Here is a 24539-nt window from a genome sequence, read left to right as displayed (position 1 = left end):
GAAGAGGTAAGAGAATACAGCTTCTTCTTAAGTAATGGATATGTCTTTGTAACATGATTCAAGGTCAATAAAAAGACAAGAATCCTTTAGCATAATTTAGTCTAAAATTAAGTGAACAGGTAAGGTATCTTGTGAGGGTTGTTGACAGAACAATATAGTGCAATGTCTGATTTTGTTTTGTTTTGTTTTGTTTTGTTTCCATTTTCACACAGGGACCAATAGAGAAAAATAGAAACAACAGGAGAAAATAAAATTTTTTCCAAAGTACAAGATCACTTGGATGTCTGTATTCCTTTTTTCATATTCAGAACTTGAAACATTCCCCTATGGAAGCTCATTATTAGAATGTCTTAAAATCCACACTAGATTATGGTGAAGACTTCCATGTTATGAGCGGAGCAAAAACAATGAAGTCAAAGGACTGGATCAAAGGGGAAACAGGAAGGATATAAAGAAATGAGAGGGCATCTCTGTGGAATACTGTCCAACATCCAAGGGAAACCCACACAGGCACAGGGCAAGTGTCTGTAGGTGAGATCCTGCAGTGTATATAGCGCATGTAGGCAAGCTAGCAATACCAAAGGCATGACCTGTTCCATCCCATCTCCTGACTATATAAAATTCAGATTTTTTTCGCTGGGGACATGGAGTAAGATAATGTTTAAACCTTTTAGAAATTCACTTTCTGTTTTTTTTTTTCCACAAATAGAGAAGGGATACATCTACCCCCATCCTCTCCCATCCAGAGGCAGGCATCTGAGACAACTTCAGAGGGGTTGGTGAGAGATACAAAGTGTCCTGATATGTTAGGAACATATGGACAAAAATATAAGATGAATCTTATTTCTGGGAATATATATTCCCCATCCACAGAGGGGAGTTACACATGCCCAGTGGTCCTTGATTATGTTCAGGGAGACTAGTATCTGGGTTATGGCTCTAAATTGCTATATGTGACACAAGAGACACTGAGATAAATTATCCTGCTAGAACTGAGAAAATAATAGAAACTGTTAGGCTATTGCAGTTATGATAGGAAACGATTGCAAGATGGCCAGAAACGAGCCATCGTGGTCCTGCGAACACCATCAAAGAAACACAGGGAAAGTACAGAGGCTGGTCTGAGAGTAGAATCACATCATTTTGGAGAATGAGCAGCTCAGTACAGAACCGATTTAGCTAGACAGAGAACTGAATGCATTCAATTTCAGTTAAAGTATTAAATCAGAAATGCATAAGAAACTTTACTGATGTGCACATGACCCTTCCGTATACCATAGCATTCACCACTCTGGGGAACAGTGACCAAATGGCTTCCAGCTGCAAGCACATGCAATTCTTTGCTTGAGGACTCTCTCCAGACCACAGCACATCAGGTGGCAACATCCCATAGAGCACTTGCGAGTTATGGCCTCTACCCTTTTACCCCCTAGGCGTCCTTCGAAAAAAGACTGACAGGAATTTATAGATAAATATCCCTATTTCTTTAGCCTTCAGGCAAAACAATTCTGAAGCATATTCAACACTGTCTCCTAGAATTTCCAAGTAGTACTGAGCCTCTATTGCCCATAGCACTAAAATACAATCTTAATGGGCTTCTTTCTCTTCTTTTTTCTTCCCCTGTTCCAATTCCAGTGCTCCCTGGAATCACCTCTCTGAAAAGCATGCTGATATTCAGAAAGCTTATTGGATAATGGAAGGGAAAGTCTATTATAGTGACCTTCTGGAAATGACAGAAAATACCAGAGCACCTATCCTGGAATAGACCAAGCAGGCCAGAAATCACACACTTACACCTAAGTCTCTTGAAATCAGATTCCAAGGAATAGGGTACTAGTGAGAACTGATGCACGATGTAGGTGAAAAGTGAATGATTTACAAATCTCTTTTTCAAAAGTTTATCTGTCTTGTCAAGGCCAAATACAATCCAGAGAACTTTAATGCGATTATGAAATTATATTGGTAATTTTGCCATTTTCAGAAAATAAGAAGTAAGGGTAGAAGAGGAAGCAAGATTTGCCCTGATTTTGAAAGTAATACTCAGAGAATGTTTCCAATTCTATAGTGGTGAACTGGTGAACTTAAAATCAAAATTAGAATTGTTTTTAAAAATAGATGGCTTGTGGCCATTTTTTCTTAAAAAGTAGTAATAATTAATAAACAGATATAAAAATTAAACTAATTCCCTAATACGTCAGATTCACTGACACATTAGGAGAAAACTATCTGTATCTTGATTGCAAGGCAACTTAGTTTCTCATGATCTTCTCCTAAACAAGACAAATACATTGAGTGAATCTCCAGTTAAAGATGATTGGCAAGTTGGTATGTATTATCCTAGCCAGGTGATATGTTTTACGAGGATCAACCTTGGAAATATTAACATTTTGTATAGGATAACTGTGTTTGGGGGAAGGCTTTCCTGTGCATTGTTGTTTATCTACATCCCTGGTCTGCACCCAGTAGACACCAGTAGCATTCCCCATCCCAGCCATGACAACCGAAACTATGTCCAGACATTACCAAACGTCCCTCAGGGCTCAAATCTATCCCTACCCCCCAGTAAAGAAGCATTGTTTAGTGGGAAATCTTTTAAGGCATGCATAGTATCTTTCTAGTAAACATATTTTCACTAAATGTATATAGAATTTGCCAATCATTTTGTGTGAGAGAACATTGTGAGAGGACCAAGATATATATTTAATTCAACTGGCCAGAATTCAGACTCAATACAATGACTTTCTTGTGGATAAAGTCCTATGTTTAAATTCAAATAATACATAGGTGTAAGTTAAAGGATACCCATCTTAGAAAGAAATTTGATTTTTAGTTGATCATAAATTCAACATAATCCAAAAAAGTATTTAAAAAATAATGAAAACTTAAGTATTAGAGAGAATAAAGTTCAAATCAAGGAAGGTGATAACTCCATTGTAACTTGTAATTTGGTCTTACAAGTACTGTGGTCACTTCTGTGTCACATTTTGAGAAGACCAGGGGTTTAAGAGAAGGGTACTAAGATGATGGCAATTTCAGCATCCAGATAATTTGAGTAATGACCAAGTAAAACCAGAATGTTAAGAATGAAGAAGAGAAAACCCATGCAAAGGTGGAGGGAGAGTAACAATATTGGAAAGGCTGTCATGTGGAAGATGGAGTGAGTTCTATTTTGCACAAAGAGAAATAGAACCACCAAGGGGGAGCTATAGGAACCTAGAAATTGTAAATCACAACTGCCCTACAATAGACTACCTTGCAAAAGAAGCAATCACTCCTTTACTCCTGGCTGGATAAGGCTTTGTTGGGGACACGGTAAAATGCCATCTATATTAGAACAATTAACTTGAACCTTTAAAATAGTCTCAATTTTGAACATATAATTTTACATGAATCCTAGTCTCTTAGCAGCTGCTCAAAATATTTCTAAATTACACTGTAAGTTTATTTTATTTTTTATCTTCTAGTAAAGTATGGAAGCTAACTATGCAAAGAATTTGAATGCATTATATTTTAAAATTCTAACTACCAGTTGTTTCATTATCTCACTTTTACATCTGAATAAACTTGATATGATTGATAGAGGGATGGCCAAAGGACCCACAGTTAATGACTTTCACACCAGGCTTCAGGCCCCAAACACTTTGCTCTAAATGCTGTGCTTGTGACAGATCATTACTTTAAGTGTAAAAGTACATTGTTCTAAACATGAACTATCAGACCAGAAGTATTCAACCAGACTTTCTTCGTTTCTTCCTTTCTTTTTCTTTCTTTTTTCTTTTCTTTTCTTTTTTCTTTTTATTTCTCTTTCGCTTTCTTCTTTCTCTTTCTTTTCTTTGATTTATTGCTATTTTTACTAAAGGATCAATACTGTGGTTCCATGTTATATGTTTTTTCAGGGAGTTATTTTGCACCTTTAAGCAGAGTTGATCAGTGGCACTTGAGAACCATCACCATATCTTGCACAGAGATGGGATTCAGGTAGGAAATATAGGATGCTACCACTTGAATAACCATATTCCTCACCGAGAATTGTCTTGTTTGGAGGAAGAGCACTCAATGACAAGAATATTTATACAAGCACAAGATGCACTTATCATAGTTGGTCTAGAATCACTCAGCCTTCTTGATAAAAGAGGAATTATGAAGAAGTGGTCAACGCATCTTCTTTGTATAACCCTCATGAAGAACTATTTCCTCCTGGCCATCCAATGAATTTAATTTTGAGGTCAATGAGCTGTTTTTTGTAGTCCATCTACCACTCTCCAGTACTGATGACTTCCACAGGATGAATGCTTTTGGTAGATAGAGCCTTCCTGCATAGTAGATGTATACAATGTATCTTCAAAATATTTAATCAAGTATTCCAATCTTTGGATAAGTTGTTCTTCAAATGAATATCATGTTCAAAATACTGGATATATGAGATGAATGGATTTACATATACTAGTACTCAACAAATATTTGAAGATTGAACTTGTAAAAACGAAGCAAAATTAATTTATATAAAAGCCAGACAGCTAAACAAGTTGTAGAGAAGGATAATGCTTATGTACCTTGTAAAAGTATATGACATTTCTTTGATGCTTTCTTAATACTCACTGAACCATTTATCTTCAGTGTTATTTTTATAAAAAAAGTTTTTTCTATTTCCAATGTGTGTTTGGTTCTTAACATTTTAGGGAATTTTGAAATCCTTTGAAGATTTGATGAATCTTAGATTCTCTCCCCAGAATAATACTTCTCTAAATCTATCTGTCAAATTTTACTAATAAATATTGCTAGAGGTTACTAACTCCTGGTGCCTAATCACTGGACTCTGGAGATCTGTGTCTCACAGGTCAAGAATCCTTGAGCTGTTTACTAGTGATAAATTTTATACAGCTGTCATCTTTAAAATTTCATAAATTAAAAAATATATATATAATGTTTATTTTTGAGAGAGAGAGAAAGTGTAAGAGGGGAAGGGGCAGAGAGAGAGGGAGACATAGAATCTGAAGCAGGCTCCAGGCTCTTGAGCTGTCAGCACAGAGCCCAATGTGGGGCTGGAACTCATGAATCATGAGTTCATGACCTGAGCCAAAACCAAGAGTCAGATGCTTAACTGACCGAGCCACCTAGGTGCCCCTAAAATTTCATAAATTTTTAAGGTAAGCTACATTACACAGCCTTTAATTTAGAAATTAAGAAGAGATAGTTTGTTTCCCCAGTATATTTAAAAGTTATGAGTAAATAAGAAAGAAATAACATATGTCTAGAACAACGTAGGTATAAAATGGATTAAGTACTCATGTTCAAACCTTGTACTGTAAAAATGGGGATAAAGACTGCGTTTGTTTCTATCACATTATCAAAGGGCAGAGTTTTAAATCCATTTCCAACTCTTGGACTAAAACTCACAAAGAGTAACTGATAGGTCATCTCATTTCTACAGTCACTTTGCTTTCGCAAAAAAAAAAAAAAAATGTGGGAAATGAAAAAGTATATTCCTTTACACACTTGTTTTTTGCATTTTTATTTTTCTTTTTTTTTTTTTTTTTCAACGTTTTTTATTTATTTTTGGGACAGAGAGAGACAGAGCATGAACGGGGGAGGGGCAGAGAGAGAGGGAGACACAGAATCGGAAACAGGCTCCAGGCTCTGAGCCATCAGCCCAGAGCCTGACGCGGGGCTCGAACTCACGGACCGCGAGATCGTGACCTGGCTGAAGTCGGACGCTTAACCGACTGCGCCACCCAGGCGCCCCATGCATTTTTATTTTTCAAATAGCACAACCTGAGCAAACATTTTTAACATGTTTTCTTGAATTTATTATTATGGAAAATAATAGTATACAAGTAGCCACCTTTTCTTTGCACTTAGTTGTGCAAGGCACATTAGTTCTTATTATCCTTACTACCCTATGGGGTTGGTATCATTGCCCTAAATTTACTGAGAAAAGTGAGTCAGAGAAGTAAGATAACTTGTAGCTAGTAAATGATAGTATTGGAAATTAATCACAGATTTATTTAAATTACACTGCTTTTTATAGAGAAAAATCTTATGTATGAAATCAGCATCTTCCTGTTGTTTTTAACTGCTTCTAGGAGTTCGCAGTTTCCTGTAGAGCAAGACGGACAAATACAAACAAAGGTACATTTAGTGGCTGTATCGTTAAGTGTATGAGGGTAGACATGCTTAATGAATATCAAAACCCAGAAAAATAGAGGTGGTACTCTTCTCCTGGTTGTCTAAAGGACAGGTTTTCCTTTCAAATTCAGTCTTCCTTACTGGGCCACTTGGTCCCCAAATGGTGCCGCATGTACTTTTTTGAAATCAATAAATCCACAGTTGTATTAAGAAATATTTTATTAACAAAACAGTAAATTCCACTTGCTTAGCATTTCCAATAATGGAGAAATTGGCCTTGCAACAGAAAAAACAAAACAAAACCCTTAGATACCCAATCACACAAAGCACTAGAAGGGTAGGGTCATGTGGCCTTTCTTTGATGTTTTGGGGATTGACCACCTCACACATTATTGTAGTATTTGTTTTTTGTTTTAAAAAGGCAACACATTACATGGATAAAAAAGAAGCATACTCAATCAGAAAAGTTACAGTCTAGAGATGTAATCAAATTTATGCCAGGTAGTGTGAAATCCTGTTAACTGCCAACTATTCATGGAACCCTGATACATTTGGTATGAAGATACTTGGGATCTTATTCATGTCTTTTTTTTCTCTCTAGCTCATGTTCCTCTCTTTTCTTTCTCCATTCAAAAAGAAAGAAAGAAGAAAAAAAATTGCTAGATTTTGTGTAGGCCAATAACATTAGAAATATTTTTACTGACAATATTAGATCATTGCATGAAATTTTAAAATTTATGCTGGAAAGAAATATTGAAATCAACTCCAAACAACATCCTTCATAGATATACTTCTTATAAATACCATTATTTATTTTCTATCAAATTTTAGAATCTTTCCAGATGGAAACTAGTTTGAGTTCAATAGAGCAAATGGAAAAGCAACCATTTCTTTTTAAAACCTCAAGATGTAAATTAGTGGTTTCATATTTACCTTCTTATTTCACTGGCTTTCCCTGAGTAAGACTGAATTAGAGAAAAAAAAAAAAAGACATGAATTCTTAAAGCGAGCAAATTAAAAAAAAAAAAAGAAGAAAATCTGAAACACAAGTTATGGATACTAAATTTTAGTTTTAAACCTCCACTTTCTGGGTCATGAGAAGCCTTTTAGACTTTTCACACACCACAATTACTTGGCAACCATAGATAGTGGTGATTTGCTATGAATTATACATATTTCTAAGGTGCTGTATGTCTGAAATCCAGGCCACTTCTTGGCTTTTTTCATCAACTGAAGTATCGCAAAAGATGTTTTGCATTTTTTGCCTTTGCTGATTAAAGCTCATGGTAAAGGTATTCTCTTTTATGAAATCTAAAATCATTCTTTTAGGAGATGTTAAAGTAATGCGACCAATTTTTACTGAGGCATCACCTTCCAATCTAATAATGCATTTCCTTTGCATTACCTGCTCATGTTAATAATTTATTGCTATGAACATCATTGAAACAATATGCAAAAACAAGTGTGTCATCTATACTTTTCTATCGCTTAATGTGTGTTAAACTAAAACTATATTTAATGATATATATGTAAAATCAGAAAAGTTAAAATATGGTCAATAATCAACAGAGAATGATATTTTTAGATGGATACTAACACAATTGTTGAAAATACTTTCTTAGTTGAGAAAATGTTTACTTTCCAAAGTATTTATCATGCACATCAGGTTCAGAGTGTGTGTGTGTGTGTGCGTGTGTGCGTATATATATATATATATATATATATATATATATATATATGATTTTATTGGAAACAAAGTTTTCAATTGCAGCAGCCAGGGTTAAGCTGTAGATTAACCAATTTTGCTTCTGTAACCTCCCAACATAATGTTTCATATGCATGCAGCAATACACCAGTGATATTCTATTTGGTAAGAAAAGGTTCCATTTCATTAGGGACTAAAATCTTCCCAGGGTTTCTTGGGAGCATGATCTCAATGAAGCAAATCACCCCATTTGTCACTAATACCTTGGCACAACTATCTTCCTTCCTTCCTGCTTTTCAATTTGTCAGTAAATATTTGCTGTTATATATATGTTCAGGTTTTCCATCATATCTGATGGATTCCTCTGGATGTGTGTGTCTGTGTGTGTGTGTGTGTGTGTGTGTGTTTGTGACTGTGAATGGTGAAAATATATGAAAAATGTGAGTATTTGGGGGAGAAAAGAAGATTATAAGATACATATGTATATATTTTACCTTCTAATTCACACCTTTCATACAAATACTAAAACTTAATTGCAACAGAATGAAGGCTGTACATGTTAGAAAAAAAAAAAGTAGCTGAGTCTTTTTATATACATTCATACATATCTTCCTTAGAATAAACACTACATTGTAATTTTTTTTTAAAAAAGTAATTGTGGCAATTTATAATGGTGGCAAAAAACAAAAAACAAAAACAAAAACCAAAACCCTGAAATAATTGTTGCTCCGATGTCATAAAACTCCCTATACTTAGCAACACTTATAACATTGAATTTACCAAAAATGGCTGAAGAGCAGAGATATATTTTGCATTTTCTATACAACAGGCTATAAAACGTCACTTATCACAGTCCAGAAAGCACACAGAGATGGATTTTATATAAACATATGTAATAACATATTAAGCGTGCATGAAAATTTCCCAATGATTGCATCTATGCCCTCTTGGGTTTTTTTTGTTTGTTTTGAAATTTTAGTGTGAAAATGTGCCTTATATTTCACATTGTTGAAAATAAGGCCTCCATACTTTTTTATTCTCTCACAACCAGAAAGGGGCTTTTTGAATGTGTTCCTACACGAGTCTTCAAAAAAGCCAGCACTTTGTTTCAAATGCAAGTTCCAACCACTGTTCCAGCTGCGCCAGGGGGTAAACCCAAAGGTTTGCAGTTTGGGTCATTCCAAATGACACCGTCTTCTCTGGCAATCGGGCTAACTGACTTCTCAGGAAAGCGCTAGCACTTTGGCTAAATCCAGGATCATAGGTAGCTTCTTTTTTTTTTTTTTTTTTTTTTTTTTTTTGGTGTGTGTGTGTGTGTATGTGTGTGTGTGTTGTGTGTTGCGTTGTTTTTGTGTTGTGCCTTGATGTTGTAATACTCCTTTGCTTTATGAATGCGTGCGGTCATCACTGTCTTTTAGAAATGTTCCAGCAACATAAAGACAGGCAGAGTAAATGAAAACACTGTGGATGTTAGGGAATTTATTGGCCCCTGTTTGTTTTTGTTTTGTTTTTCTTTCTTTTTTGGAGAAACAAGAGCATGAGATACTTGTTTTTATTTTTTTAAAAACAGTCTTTCCTTCCTGATTGCATTCCCTGTCTTCTTTTGTATGTGCTTCGTAAAAAGGAAAGTAAATAAGTTTATATTATGTCTCAGATAAAATGAAGACTATTTCTATACAAGGGTCTTTTTTAAGATCTTGGGATCAGACGTAATACTCTTTATCCTTGTTTTTCTTATTTTTGTTGGCGCTTTTCGCACTGCTGGGTTGTTTCTCCTTTACAACAGCCCCGTTGGACTGTGCTGAGTTACTGATGTAGTTTCGACTCTCGTCCACATGATACGAGCCTTCATCCCGGTTTCTGTACTTGTACATGGCATAGAGGAGAATGAGAATGCACAGGGCGGCGGCAGCTACGATCCCCACCACCATGCCTGTGGTGCTGCTGGACTCCCGAATCACTTCCGCTGAGCCTGGGTACGGCTCTCGCCCGCCTGCTCGGGTTGGGTTAGCTGTAGGAAAGAAGGTGAGAACAACGTAGTGTGATTACTGAGTTCACCGAATGCCCAAGAGCTATATTAACATGTACCATCTATTTGCATGCCTAAACGAGTAACACCTACGGCTTTAGGAAAGGTATTCTGCTGCTGCTAAATGTAGCAATCCCTAGGCCTCATGCTCACTAGAGACTAGGGACTAGGAATCAAAGCGCTTGGGGAGAGATCTGTTGCCATCTTTTCTTTATCAAAGATTAATTTTATTAACATGATATTGTAAGTGCAGCCCCAAATAAGCTTCTGTAGCTCTTAAGGGCCACGTTGATGTGTTAGATGAAAAATTATAAACCCAACGTGGTAAATACAATCATAATGACACTACCTTATACTATCAGAGGGTATTAATTTAACAACCAAATTGAGGTTCATATGGAACACTTGGGCTAGCTCTGGAATCTGAATTATTATAGCTAAATTTAGTATTATTTTAGAAGTCATAGTGCCTCATACAGTAATGAATACAGTATTGAACAAAAAGATAATCTAGGCATTTTGAATAGACTAATTGCTTGCTTGTAAAACCGTGATGTTAGTCACAGTTTACAAACTAAAATAAAAATAAATCCTTTTGTGTTGGAGGTTTTATTCACATAAGTATATATGTATCATCCATTCATTAGCAGTGGTTGAGTGATGACCAAAACTAAATTTGGGAGGGGGAAGTAGGAAAATATTTTTTTCTCAGTTTTATAGGCTATCTAGGTTGGGTATGAGTCAAATTTCAGTACTTAATAGATAATAAATAAAAGACTGGCTTGCACATTTTTCTTCAACTGGCAAAAATCTCATTCAGTCTTTCCAAAGGATAAATAAAGCTCTTCCATGAGTATAAGAAATGGATTACAGGGTGCATTAATATCTTCTCCAAGGCATAGTTAGGCATCGAAATTGGGGATAAATGGAGAGAAAAAGTCCTGGGATTTAATTTGTAAATGGGGGTGGGGCACCTATTTTTCTCTACACAATAAACTTCTTCTTTGAAAGAATTTTTAGAAGATAAGCAACTGTACAGAGATAAAAATCTGTCCTATCTCTGACCCTAGGTCATTTTCCTCTATGGTTTATGTTTTCTTTCTCTGAATCTGTGTCCTCTCTTTTGTCTTACAGAAAAAAAAGATTACTTTTCAGACGTAGTGGATTAAAAATGCTATAATTTTCAAAATATTATTTTTTCTAAATTAGGCAGCATGAATTAAAATAATCTCAAGGTTGTATATATATCAGATATATAGGTGTGTGTGTGTGTGTGTGTGTGTGTATGGTTTGTGTGTTTATAGAAATTGAACAGTTCAAGAACACTAAAGTTGTGCTTTTATTATACTACTATTAAACACCATTTAGTAGCTATTTTTTAATATTTTTACAAAATTTCCTATTTAATACTGGGAGTAATTTATCAGCCATAGCTCTGTACTGCTTTGTAATTCCATTTCCGAACATCACCAAGGTTTCTTCTGCCTAAATGTGGGTTTCTTGCTGTCACTTTCCTTTCCTTCCCCAGACAAAGCCTTACAAATATAGTCACTTACAAAGTAACAGCTCTTGGTCTCAAAGCAGCAATATGCTGTGTTCTGGAGCTGTAAAATGTATCAGGTGAAACCTTTCTATGCTGAATATGTCACTGCTTGTTTTACAAAAGCCCATGTAATGTTGCTGAATAAAAAGCCTTGGAGTTGCTCCTGTGGCCAAGGTGGAACCAGACAAAGACTATAATCCACAGCATTTGATTACAGGAAATTAATTTCCTCTCAAGAAGAATAGAATGTACTGCAGGAACTCTGTCACTACCTCACAAACCAGAGGCAGCACTTTCTCTTTCAAATACAGTCATCTTTGCCAAAGTCTGCCAATTAACTCAGCTGCTAACTTTCACTAAATGACAACTTTTTACTTGCTCATTTGTGGATCACTCTTTTAACATGGTGTCTCAAGAGCTAAAGAAAGGATTTTATTTAAATGTTACCTAAATCTTTTCCCCCAACCTGATGGTGTGTTTTTATTTTAAACACATTTTCGTAATTATCTCACTTTGTCTGTCAGAAAAGAATAGGGAGAATGGAGACAAAATCCTAACCATATAGTTCATGCTAGGAAGACTTTAGAGTTTTAAAGAAATGCAGGGTTTAAATGTTCTATACTAAGAATGTATATGTTCATTTTTTTCTAGTTAGGATTTGGTATCCTAAATGGACTACCTTATCCAAGAATTGTAATCTTATTTTTATCTGCTCAAATATTTCTTTATTATTTTATTTTATTTACCAATTTACTTATTTTTTTTTTTTTTTTTTTTTTTTTGAGAGAGAGAGAGAGTGAGGGAGGGAGGGGCAGAGGAAGGTGGAGAGAGGAATCCCAAGCAGACTCCGTGCACAGCACGGAGTCTGACTTGGGGCTTGATCTCACAACCTGAGGATAATGACTTGAGCCAAAATCAAGAGTCTGATTCTTAACTGACTGAGCCACCCAGGCACCCCACTGCTCAAATATTTCTGATCTATGTTCACAACAACTGTGTAGGCAGCACAGCAGCCACAAGTTGATATCAACAATTGATGTTACAAGAATGAGATGTAAAGAAAGACCAAAGCAAAGCCTCAAACGCTTCAAGTCTGCCATACAGGCATTCGATAAACACCTCCTATTTAGGGAAAATACTTGCCTTTTTTTGCAACTCCAGCCAAAACGTTGCCTAAGTCACATGCAGGCCTAAAAATATCTCTGTAACCCATATGTAAATAAAGATTCTAAATATCGTTTTTTAAAAATAACCTACCCAAAATGCTAAAACCCAATGATAAAACATTTTATCCTTTTTTTCCCTGATTCACATTAAAAAATTAATAGCCACCATTGATATTATTATAGGCCTGTTTGGAATATGCAGTTGCTTCCATGTCTCAATGATTATTTAGTAATTTTTTTCTGTTTTTGCTTCAACTCTGAAGGATAAGTGACATTTTTCTTAACTTTTGTGCTAATATCAGAACTATTTATACACTAAAGACATCTCTCCCAGATGTACAATAAAAGGCTGAGAAATTTAAATACACTTATGAATTATAAATGTGGCTTCACTTATTGTTATTAATGGTTTATTTTGATGATCACTGGAAAACCTCTGAGGAAATTTCATATTAATTTAAATGTAGAGAAAAGTAGAAATGGCTCAAAAGGCTAAATGCCTTCCTATATAATTTGACTACAATTTTATATCAAAGAGAAACTCAGTCCTCTCTTAACCCTTTATGACAATGAGAAAAAGGGAATTTAATCAGCAAAATCCATAACCAATTCTTTTATTTCCTGCATTTGAGAATTTTGTATTCCCTTTACATTCCATAATACATTAAATCAAGACATTTTAAGTAAATAAAACAATCTATATGTGTTTTCTCAGCAGTGCTAAAAAAAACAAACAAATGAACTAAAATGTACTTTTACTCCATCTCCCTTTCTCTATCCCACCAGGTGATGAGAATATTTTAAAAGCAGAGAAGAACACTTTGAAAACACTTATAAAAAAGAGAGTAGGGGAGGGAGCTAAAGGCATGGAATATGTACAAATTAGCAGTAATTTGTACTGCTTACAGGTAAACTGTAACTGACTTACAAGAAAACAAAGCTAACTGGACCAGAAGCATAAGGGGCCAAGGTCCATGGAAAACGTTAGCAGGACTGGGGATGGGTATTAAATAGGCCAAAGCATGTGAGTATCCTTTGGTGTGACTGGAAATGCAAGTTAAGCTTTCAACTGCGGTGGTGGCACACATACTTTGATTTGAGGCTAGGTTGCAAGCAAAAAAAAAAAAAAAAAAAAAAAAAAAAAGAGTAGATGAAATATCCTAAGTGTTTATGCCCACTTATATCCTATTTCAGTGATTCATAAAGTAGAGAAGCATTGTGAATTATACACAATTTATGCAAACACTGAAACAATAGATTATTTTACTCCCATGTAATTCATGCCCATCATCATCTACCCTCAGAATCAACTGGAATGGAGCGTAAATTACAAGGTCTACTACCTGTGGGGAAAGCACATATGCACACCTGAATGGCAATATGAAGGCTTTTGATTTCTGCTGGCATTTTTGCCTAAATGATGCAGAAGCCATTTACTGCATGGGGAAGGACAAAAAGCTTTCTAAAGGGTTATAACCTCTTTCACAGAAGCTACTTGTCAACTAAATGGCTATGAAAATATTCGTGAGGCTCATGGACAGGTAAACAGGGTTATCATAATGGACAGACGAGGGGTGCCTGGGTGGCTCAGTTGGTTAAGCACCTGACTTCAGCTTGGGTCATGATCTCATGGTTTGTGGGTTCAAGCCCCATGTCAGGCTCTGTGCTGCCAGCTCCGAGCCTGGAACCTGCTTCCGATTCTGTGTCTCCCTGTCTCTCTTCCCCTTCCCCACTCACGCTCTGTCTCTCTCTCTCTCTCAAAAATAAATAAAAAACATAAAGGGCAGATGAAAACTGGTTCTTTAATTCTCTCCTTCTCTATCTCTTTCAAATATTTGGCAAGATCTGAGGGTCTCTACATAGTTTTCTTTGGCCCTAATTAATAAGGAATCCTGTATGTTAGCTCTGTGAATTTTCTTGTTTTTCATTGATTGATACCATGATTATTTATGTAGGCATAGTCTTTCATGTAGTAGGACAGTTATTAACATATTTCCACATCACACCCTAAGCCAATTTATCATATCAGATAAAAATTCATTATGCAAAATGCACAGCAAATGTAAAAGACATACTCCAGTGCCTTGTCATATAAAAACATTAAAAATGCATTTGTTGCTTTCATAAAAAATTAAAAAGTAAACTATTTAAAATTCTAACTTATCCTTAAGTTTGCTGAGATAGTTATTTTAAACTACGAGGACAGGAAAAGAAATTGTCCTGATGTATGTTCTTTCTTTATTTTTGACAGTCTTTGGCAGTGCATCTGTGAGAGAGCATCATTTCCCCCAAATAAGAACTCATTTAGATCCAGTTAAAAAACACCATGGAACAAACATGTTTAAGTGATATATTAAGCTACAGCAGAGAACAGAACGGAGAAGACTGTGGCAGGTCTCATTTCTTACCAGCTCCTCTGGCGTCTCTGCCACCGACTCCACGTTCCTCTCTGTTCTTCCTTCTACGTCTTCCCCCCTCTCTACCTCTTCTGTGCATCTCTCTCCCAGTTCAGCACTTGTCCTTGAAGGTGGCCCTCAGACAGCACAGTGGGCCAGCATGGTGTTCAATGAGTAACAAAACTTATTGCCAAGTTCCTAATTTCAAACCACAATACAAAATAGTCCTTACTGGCCCCCCCCAAAAAGTCTAAATATGATTGTCTCATCAGAACATAGTCTTTGTGTTTCATATTGAAATGCTTTACTTTATAATACAGCCTTCTAAATTTGTTTATACAATACAATTATATGCCATATATATGTGTGTGTGTATATATATATATATATATATATATTTATAAATGCTATTTTATTACCAATTTTAAAAACTTTTGTTATGCAGATGAGGATGTGTGAGGAGCACATTAAGTCATTAAGCTTTGCACTGGGGCCTATATTTATCAGTTTGCCACTGTTTGTATCTAGTCATAGCCTTAGTTTATGCAAATGGGGAGTATAAAGCCCACGTTTATTTAGCAGAATAATTCACAACTAAAGTTCTAAAATAACTATGCATTTTGGAAGGTAAATTTTTGAACATTAGTCAATTTTTCCAAAGAGGTTTCACTTTGCAATGGAAAGTGTTTGGCATCCTTTGGTTATTCTTTCTGAGACTAGAAAAACAGCAATCAGATATTGTTATTAAAAAATAAAACTGCGCTTGATGTATGTTTTCACGATCCTGTACGAGAAATGATGCTTACAGTCCTAATTCCTGTCACATAAAATGACAGTTTGGTGGGTGGTGGGACCTTATATTTCCATTGATGAGTACACTAAGGCAATAACCATGCCATTAGATGCTCTTTTTATCACTCAAATTGTCATTTTTATGAAACTATTTTGTATACTTGGATGAGCTGTTCTTTCACTGTAATCTTATTATATTTATGTTGTTTCCAAACTTAGCTTTGTAGGGTGAGATTGCAGTTTCCAGGCAATTCTTATTGCTGGTTTTATTTCTACAATATAGACTGTTAGTGTATAGGTACGTCATCAACCATGACCCTGTCACATCAAGGATGAAGTAACAGTTTCATTATATGCTGAAGACAATGAAAAATCAGCTTTTGAGTTTTAAGAAAAACAAAATATAAAATATTGCCAATTTTAAGAAATAGTAAAGAATAAAATACACCAATGGTTAAAAAAGAAAAAAAACAGAATATGAGCTATACATTTCAGATCAGTAGGGGTATATAACAGATTATGAAACTCTGCAATGTTCAACATTTATCATTCTGCTACTTGGAATTGTTAGATAACCTGCCTTACAATAATCCTTTTAAAAAACTACTGGCAAGATGCATTTATTAAATTTTTTTCTCACTGAGAGTCTTTGACCAGTCTTTCTGGTTTTATCATAAATTAAACTAAAAGTAATCAATTTTAAATTTCTTTCTCCTCCCCACCTAGGAAAAAGAGCTGCCTAAAATGATCTCATTAGAACAGAGCACTGTACTGTGTTTTAATAGATGTGGAAGTTATTATAATTCTAGGCTAGTCTTCAAAATGGTTTCAGATTTATGGGGGAAGATTTGACTTTTCCAGTACCCAGTTTCATTAATACTGTGAAAAGAAAATTGAAATTGTAGGCTCCTGGGGTGTTTGTGAATTGAGATTAGCACAGTTTTGTTCTCCATCTCTAGAAAAATAAAGTTTATTATTTTTTCCATTTCTGTGCTTCAATACAACATGGGTCAGAAGAAACAATTACAATGCAGTCACTCACAAGAATGCATGTTTAAATGACACAGCTGCAAGAAAGCAGGTAGGCAATGATTTGCATGGCGTGCACTAATTTCAATTCATACTATGGTTGTCTGAGAGGTGATGAATGCTGGATGTTTCAAATCCCTCTCATTTTCCCTTCCCATCAACTCCACCCATGCCTTGCACATTCAGAAGTTTGCTCAGGCAGGTCAGACAAAACGCTTGAGAGAGGACATGTGTGACACATCATAGCCCTTCTAATGAAATGGAGATTCAGAAAGGACTTGGAAATCAATAAGCCTTTGCCACCTGTGTGGCTGCCAGGTCTAACACTTTCCCCTGCTACTTTCAAAGGCACAAAGGCCCATGTTTAAGGGGAAGTACAGAGGCCACCGCTGGGGGACTGAGGGGCTGTTATCTTCACCAGGAATCTAGGTACTATGTGGGAAGGGACACTGGCCACAGAAAAACTCATCATGTGCCTGGAGGACAGAAAGCACCAAATAGAACAAGCTACTACCTCAAATGGCACCACATGGAATTAAAAAGGCGATGGACAATCAAACCCTGTGTGACTTCGGTCAAGTGAAAACTAATTGAAGAACACATACATTCTCCCTCATCTCTGGGGCAAGCCATAGGAACATGGCATTTACTGAAACCTGTTCTTCAATCACCTTATATTCTGTAAACTATGTGTCTATAGCTCAATCATCTGTAGGCTTCATACACTTTTACATGGTCATTGTGCCCATAAAGCTTTATTAGAACGCTTGAAAGTGCCAAGTATCAATGTGACTACCATTCTCCTGGCCCTTTATGATCTGCCCACAGCTACCGACTCAAAATTCTCTTCCATTTCTCTCAAAGGAATTTGCAGTCTTAATTTTATTATGGCAATAAATAAAATTGGCCAATTCCCACAGGCCAATAAAGTTCTACCTACATGGCTGGCTCATAGGATCTTTTTCATCATGCCTAGCTGAATACTACTTATTCCTCAAAATTAGCTTGATGCACCATCTTTTGTGAAGTTTTCTAAGAATTATTCACTCTTTCTGTCAACTAATATATAGTGAAGTATAGTTATGTTCCAAGGACTTTACTAGGCCCTGGGAGTATAGATAGATAACCAAACACACCTGACATCTGCCCTCATGGGCCTTGATATATAATGAAGGAAAGAGACATGCAACAAAAAATCATGAAGTTAAAGTTGATACAACAGTTGGAGCCAGCATGTATGATGAAAGAAAATGGTAGCTACCACGCAGGAGTAGAACAGGGGTTTCTGATTTAGACTGGGGAGTTGGAAAGACCTTTCTGAGTTTGTGACATTTTGGGTGAGACAGGGAAAAGGACTGGAGAGTAGTCAAGTGAAAAGTGGCCAGCAGAGTCTTCTAATCAGAAGGAATGAGGAGTAATGACTTAGAGGAAAGAAAAAGTTTACTTTTCAGAAACTAAACAAAAGCCTGAGTGGATGTTGCATAGTAGATGTTGTGGGAGAGTGAAAAGAAATTAGAAGATGGATATAAAACTTAACACACAGATCAGAGGCCATGCAAAGGAGTCATACATGATAAGATCAGCATATCTGGCTTCATAAATAATAACGCTTTTATGGGAAAAAAAGGTGTCACTAACAGTGAAAACGCAAATGAAAAGGAGAAGAGAAATATTTGTAGTACATATGACAGACCAAGAGTCAATACCTCTAAAATACAAAGAGCACGTATCAAGTAATGTGGAAAAAGTAAAACAAACAATCCACTGGAAGAATGGACAAAAATGTGCACAGGCAAGTGAAGAAAAGAAGATCTGAATGGGTGATTAAATGTAGGACAAGATGCTCAACTTACAATGGAAGTCAAAATAAAATAAGGAGGTTTTTTTTACCAACAAACTTACAGGAATAAAGAAGAAAGAAATGGTGACATGGTAAGCATATTTATTTGGGAAATGGGCAATTTTGCTGGTGAGAATATGAAGTTTTCAGTCATTTTTAAGAAGCAATCTAATAACATCTATTAACATTTTAAAAAAGATTAAATCGCAGCTGGAGGATGGGTACATGTGAGTTCATTATACAATTCCCTCTAACATTATATGCTTGAAATTTACAATAGTAAAAGATAAAAAAAACCCAAATATTTAAATCATGCAACCCCAGTTTGGGGAACACAGTCTACATAATTAAATACACCAGCACATAAATATATAAATATAGGATGTTTGTTATAATGTTATGAGAGGAAAAGAAACAAAGGGAAAAACTTAAGAGATTAATGACAAGGTTATGGTTGAATAAATTATGGAACACGCATAGTCTAGAATTTTAATAAAGTTGAAAATAGGAGTTAGAGTTAAATATGTTGACCTGAAAGATGTACATAACATGTCAATAAAGGAGAAAAGCAAGTTTAATTCATATAATGTGCATCCATTTCTATAAAGCAAGAGAGAAAAAACTCTTTTTTTTTTTTTTTTTTTTAAAGAAAGGCAGACTGCCACGTGCAGCGCCTCATTTGGATGTGTCTGGAGTCTTGGAAGCTTGACTACCCTACGTTCTCCTACAAATGGACCTTGAGAGCTTGTTTGGAGGTTCTAGCAGGGGAGCGCAGCTACTCGTATACCCTTGACCGAAGAATGGTCCTCCTCTATCGGGGAAGGTCGTCCTCTTCGACCGAGCGCGCAGCTTCAGGAGGGACGCACATGGAGCGGTGAGGGAGGAAGGGGACACCCGCCTAGCCAGCCAGATCAGCCGAATCAACCCTGGCGATCAATGGGGTGACAGATGTCGCAGCCAGATCGCCCTCACATCCGAAAAACAACTCTTTTAATGTATTTAATAGGAACATGGTGAAAGGTATATGAAAGATTCACGCAAGTTGTTATTATCGGTTCATGTATGGAGGTGGGGGGGAAAAAGGGAAAATAAAATCAAGTAGAATTAAAATCACATAATTAAAATTCTTTAACAAGTATTTACTGAGTAACAACAATTTACCAGGTACCATGTAAGATGTTGAGGATATCAAGGTACCCAAGAGTATTAGAAACGCAATGGAAAATGTGATAAAATAAGACAATTTTAAATTTAAAAATGCAATAAAAGAAGAAGACACAAAAAATGGTACTAAGAGAGAGAGAAATGAGGCTTTAGACAGGGACATCAGGAAAAGTTTCTTGGAGTGGAAGGTATTTGAAATGAGACTCAAAGGAAAAGAAGGATACAGGTTTCTAGATTGAACTCTGGAAAGCCACTAAGGATTAAGAAGGAAAACGTTGAGACAAAATGGCCTGAAGCTGCAGGAACAGAATCAAGAAGACTGCATGGGAGGATTTGCAGGAAATCTAACTTAATCCTCGTCTTCCCTTAACCGTATTTTACATCATCCATTTTAGTATGGGGCCCACACTATTGTGAAAGTTTACTTAAGTTTTTCATTTCTGTTGGGTGGATTTTTTGCTTCCAGTCTATATTGCTAGTCCTTTTATAGTTACCTGTAACTCTATTTGTTTTTTCTACCACTTCCCTCACCTTCTAACATCAAATGAAGATTGTGCACACAAGCTACAAGATGTATGTTTTTCGACTGATTAGAATATGAGATTTTTGTAAGTTCATAAATTTTCAGGAGTAGACTGGGGTGAATTTAACTATTAAGAAAATGTGAGAGACCTCTGATTTCAAAGTTTTAAGTAAAGGTAATAAACAGGGAGGCAAGACACTGGTAGTGACATTGCATTTCATCATAAATATGGTTTCCTCAACACTTCCCTAACTCCCAGCTTCTATAATATCTTCAATAAAAGAGGGACTTATGATATTTATTTAATTAAACCAGAAATCACTTCCCCTGTGCTTATGCAGATTAGGATCGATTTATATCGATGCAAGTTATCATATCTGCATTTATTTTCCTATGCCTTCAAGTAATAAGCCACTTAATTCCAATGACTAAATCACTAAGTTATTTAAAGTCAACCAAGTTAGCAGTCTCCATTTTGATTCATTTGGGTGCTTTATTTACATCAACATCATCTGACACCCATAGCACTACAAATAGTTGAGAGCTAATTTGGAGCTCTTTTCTCAAAATAAGCAGAATAGTTGCAGAAGTTTCTAGAGTACTTTTCAAGACTGTTACTATTGCAAAGTAAGTTGAAAAGGGGCCCATCAGCCAGGTCAAACTTTCCATATTTGTGAAGCAAAAAAAAAAGCCATACAGAAAATAATTGAGAAAATGAGTTTCAAAGCTAGGGAGCCTGGAGAGTTTGTGTTTTTCATCAAAATGTATTACATTTCATAAATGCAAGAACAGCTATATTTTGAAATGTAGATTGTTCTCTCCATTACTGATTCTTACCCCACTATACTCGTCAATAGCAAAATAGTTTCTTTTCTGGTTGCTCAATGACTAAAACACCCAGAAATTGCTTTTCATTTTTTTTAAGTTTATTTATTTATTTTGAAAGAGGAGAGAGTGCCAGGAGAGGAAGGGTAGAGAGAGGGAGAAAGAGAATCTCAAGCAGTCTCCATGCTGTCAGTGCAGAGCCCAATGTGGGGCTGGGTCCCATGAAGCGTGAGATCATGACCTGAGCCCAAACCAAGAGTTGAACATTTACCCTCCTGAGCCACCCAGGTGCCCCCAGAAATCACTTTCCTTAAGATGCATTTCACTGTTTTACATACATAAAGTTGAACAACCAATTTTTACCCAAACCCAGAGGATTCATTCCAAAGAATTCTCAGGCCTGGAACTAGGAATTTGGTGGGAACCTGGTTTATAGGAAGACAAAGATGGCACCATGATTATAACTAGAGTAGTGAGGAATGTGCATGTGTGTACACAGGTACGTGGCTGTGTTATTGTTACAATTTTACAAATTGTTAAGAGACCTTTCGTAATTTGTTATCCACTGCTAATATTGTTTTTATCAGAAACATAATGGTTATATGTTATTTACTTCCCAGGGTCACCATGAGAATCAGATTTGGTAGAACAATAAACGTGAACGTGCTCAGAGAAGGATAAGGTTCTGTATAAAAACAATGACAGTCTGATTATTTTCCGTGTCTTCCACACAAAAGGTATGGAATCAGCAGCTTTCCCAACAATGACACAGTTCTGCAGTATGTACTGCATGCCATGGCTCAATCAGTTGTGATGGTGACCACCTCGTACATTATCTTCTCAGGGGTCACTGCATTCAGGGACTTCCCTAACATGAATGGAGGCCCTGTAAATTCAAGTGACTAAAAGATCCCTTAATTTGCAAGGCATGTTGATTCAGGCTATTAATTGTCATGCTGAATGTAGAGCTTGTTTCTGTTTATCTGAGAAACATTCCATCTTTACAGATCAGTGCTTGCTGGCTCCCATGGTTGGAGTGAATTAAATTTCTCCCTCTTTCAAAATTTTATTATACTTTATATTTTTAGGTATCATTAAATCGATCACCCGAGACCACTCTTCAGTAATCACTGACAGCAAGGCCTATTATCTTAGAAATAATAGCTCTTCTGATGAGGTTTTAGGTTTCTTTCTAAAACTGTTAGGCCAATTCTTTGTTCCTCCTTCCTTCTTCCCTGCTCTGGAATTCTGTGGTGTACTCTGAATGAAATACAGAGTATGGTCTCTACTGCGGAGCTGTACGCCGGGTGCTAGGTGCACTCCTCCTCAACCAGGGTTCCTGCACACCATCTGTATAAGTCCAGGGCATTTTGGGAAATGGGGCATTATGTAGTTTTCTTCATTTAAAACTGTGTCTGCTCACTTTGGGTGATCATCTTGATACTACTGTCAGAAAGCTATTGCCGTCTTTTGTTGGAAAACATCTCATTCTTTCTGGTGAAAGTACAAGAGCTAAGGTGAAGAATTAGCCAGGTTTTCCACTGAGTCCACCAGAAGAAAGCATGTCAAGCCATCCACCATGGGGGCGAGTCTGTGGCGCTTATGGCTGGTTAAGTCATGTAGCCCAGTCTTCCTGAATATCTTAGGAGGAAGAGCAGGCAGATTAAAAGAACAGTCAGGAAGGTTAATCATTCCTTCTTTCAAGAGCTCTGCATTGTTTTCCTCCAAAAATAAAAATAACAGTTGATATGTGCCCTTTTCCCATCCTCACAACCTAAATTTATCCAACAGAAGCACTGCTCTTGTCTTGTTAGTTTCAGAGTGGCTACTGAGAAAAGTTTTATGTAAATAGAATTCAGAAACACTTTTAAAAACTTTCTAGGTACTAAAGTATCAATTACTAACATTTCTCCTTCTTGCCACGGGTAATAGGTGTATCTCCATTTATAGTATGGTACACTCCTCAGTCAATTTGCCAGTACTACTAATAAAAGCTAATTTACATTATCAAAAGTTCTTTGTGTTGGATCGAATGCTAAGTGCTCTACATGCATTGTCTCTTATCAGCACAACAATATTGCAGGTATTTAACCTTATTCATGCCATTTTGCAGATGCAAAAAGTCAAATCCACAGAGGTTCAGTGCTTTGCTTCTGATTATACAGCGAGTGGCTAAACTCAGACACTCCAAAGTTTGCTCAAGGAAATGTAAGATTTTAGTGTGCTTATAGATGTGACAACGTTGGTACTTCTCTTTCTACTAATTTTCTTCATTTATTTGATGGCCTCTGTCTGTATTGACATCTTTAATACATCCATTTTTTAACCTGGAAAATTAATAAAATGTTCTTGTCTTTCCTATTTTATTACCAGAGCCAGGATTCTTATAATCCTGAGATCGGGTAAGGAGTTAATAATGATGATGGTGATTTAATCAACAAAGTCAGATGACAAGAGGTGAGACCTACAGACTGCAGCCTAAGGTAGCATTTGCTGCTCCTTGGAGCCCATGAACCAACAGAGAAAGCATATTATGAATCTTCATGGAGACAGCTTTTCCTGTAGGGTACTATTCAGAATATGCTGAGTTACCTCTGACATTACTTGAGGGAAGGTAGTTAATAAAATATCAAGGAAACTCCACAGGAAACCAATTTCATTACCAAAACAGGTATTTGATATACATCACAAGAATCCTCCCAGATTTCAAGTTTCCATAAGAGATGGATTTACGCTATATTTTTCTAAACGTTTGCCGCATTTCTTCCTTCAGGGTTGGTGACTATTTTTAAAATGACAACACATCTCATTGTCTCTTTCCAAAGCTGAAGGGGACATGTCACACTTTAGAAAGGCTCTCATGGTATTTTAGCATTTTCTAATAAGGACTTGTGATGTGAAAGTTTATTAATGTTTTAAGGTTGGATACATGCAGATTGCCTAAAAACCTATTGTGTACTCATTATCGAATAGATTTTTGTTACTTAATATAGGAAGCTCTGTATTAGCAGCCATGCACTTTTTGTAGACTTTCAAATAAATGCTTTAATATAACACAGTAAACTCACTCATCTGTTAACTAAGAATTATAAGCAGCCAATCATGTGTTAGTTAAGGCTTTGGACTAGAGCCCACCCTCTGTAACATCGAAAGGGACTGTGGCTCATTTTTGACTCACATCAAATCTGTATGTCTTACGAGGACGTTACTACAAGATGGAATAATGTATCCACTGGCATCAAACCAATGCTAGTAGAAACAGGTCCTCCACTCACCAATATACCATAATAAGGTATATTATTTGTTATACATTTAAAATGTAGACAGGCATTTTGCTAATCACTGGGTATGCGTCATCCTCTTTCAATCTTGTAACAACTCTATTCTGCCCATTTTGCAGA

At 36.2% G+C, this 24539-nt stretch overlaps 1 protein-coding gene across 26 annotated transcripts in view; it reads right to left on the bottom strand.

Moving 5' to 3' along the window:
- Positions 1 to 9100: 9100 nt before the first annotated feature.
- Positions 9101 to 24539, bottom strand: part of NRXN1 (neurexin 1) — a 1127584-nt gene continuing 1112145 nt past the window's right edge. For all 26 annotated transcript variants that reach the window (XM_078444444.2, XM_078444446.2, XM_078444455.2 and 23 more), the window contains one exon: positions 9101 to 9842. In XM_078444444.2, coding sequence (XP_078300570.1) covers positions 9535 to 9842 — 308 coding nt within the window. In that variant the 3' untranslated portion in view covers positions 9101 to 9534. The remainder of the gene's footprint in view (positions 9843 to 24539) is intronic.

Source organism: Panthera onca, chromosome A3 (genome assembly GCF_046562875.1).
Source record: "Panthera onca isolate mPanOnc1 chromosome A3, mPanOnc1 haplotype 2, whole genome shotgun sequence".
NCBI classification, from domain to species: domain Eukaryota; kingdom Metazoa; phylum Chordata; class Mammalia; order Carnivora; family Felidae; genus Panthera; species Panthera onca.
This window is presented reverse-complemented; position numbering and strand designations above follow the sequence as displayed.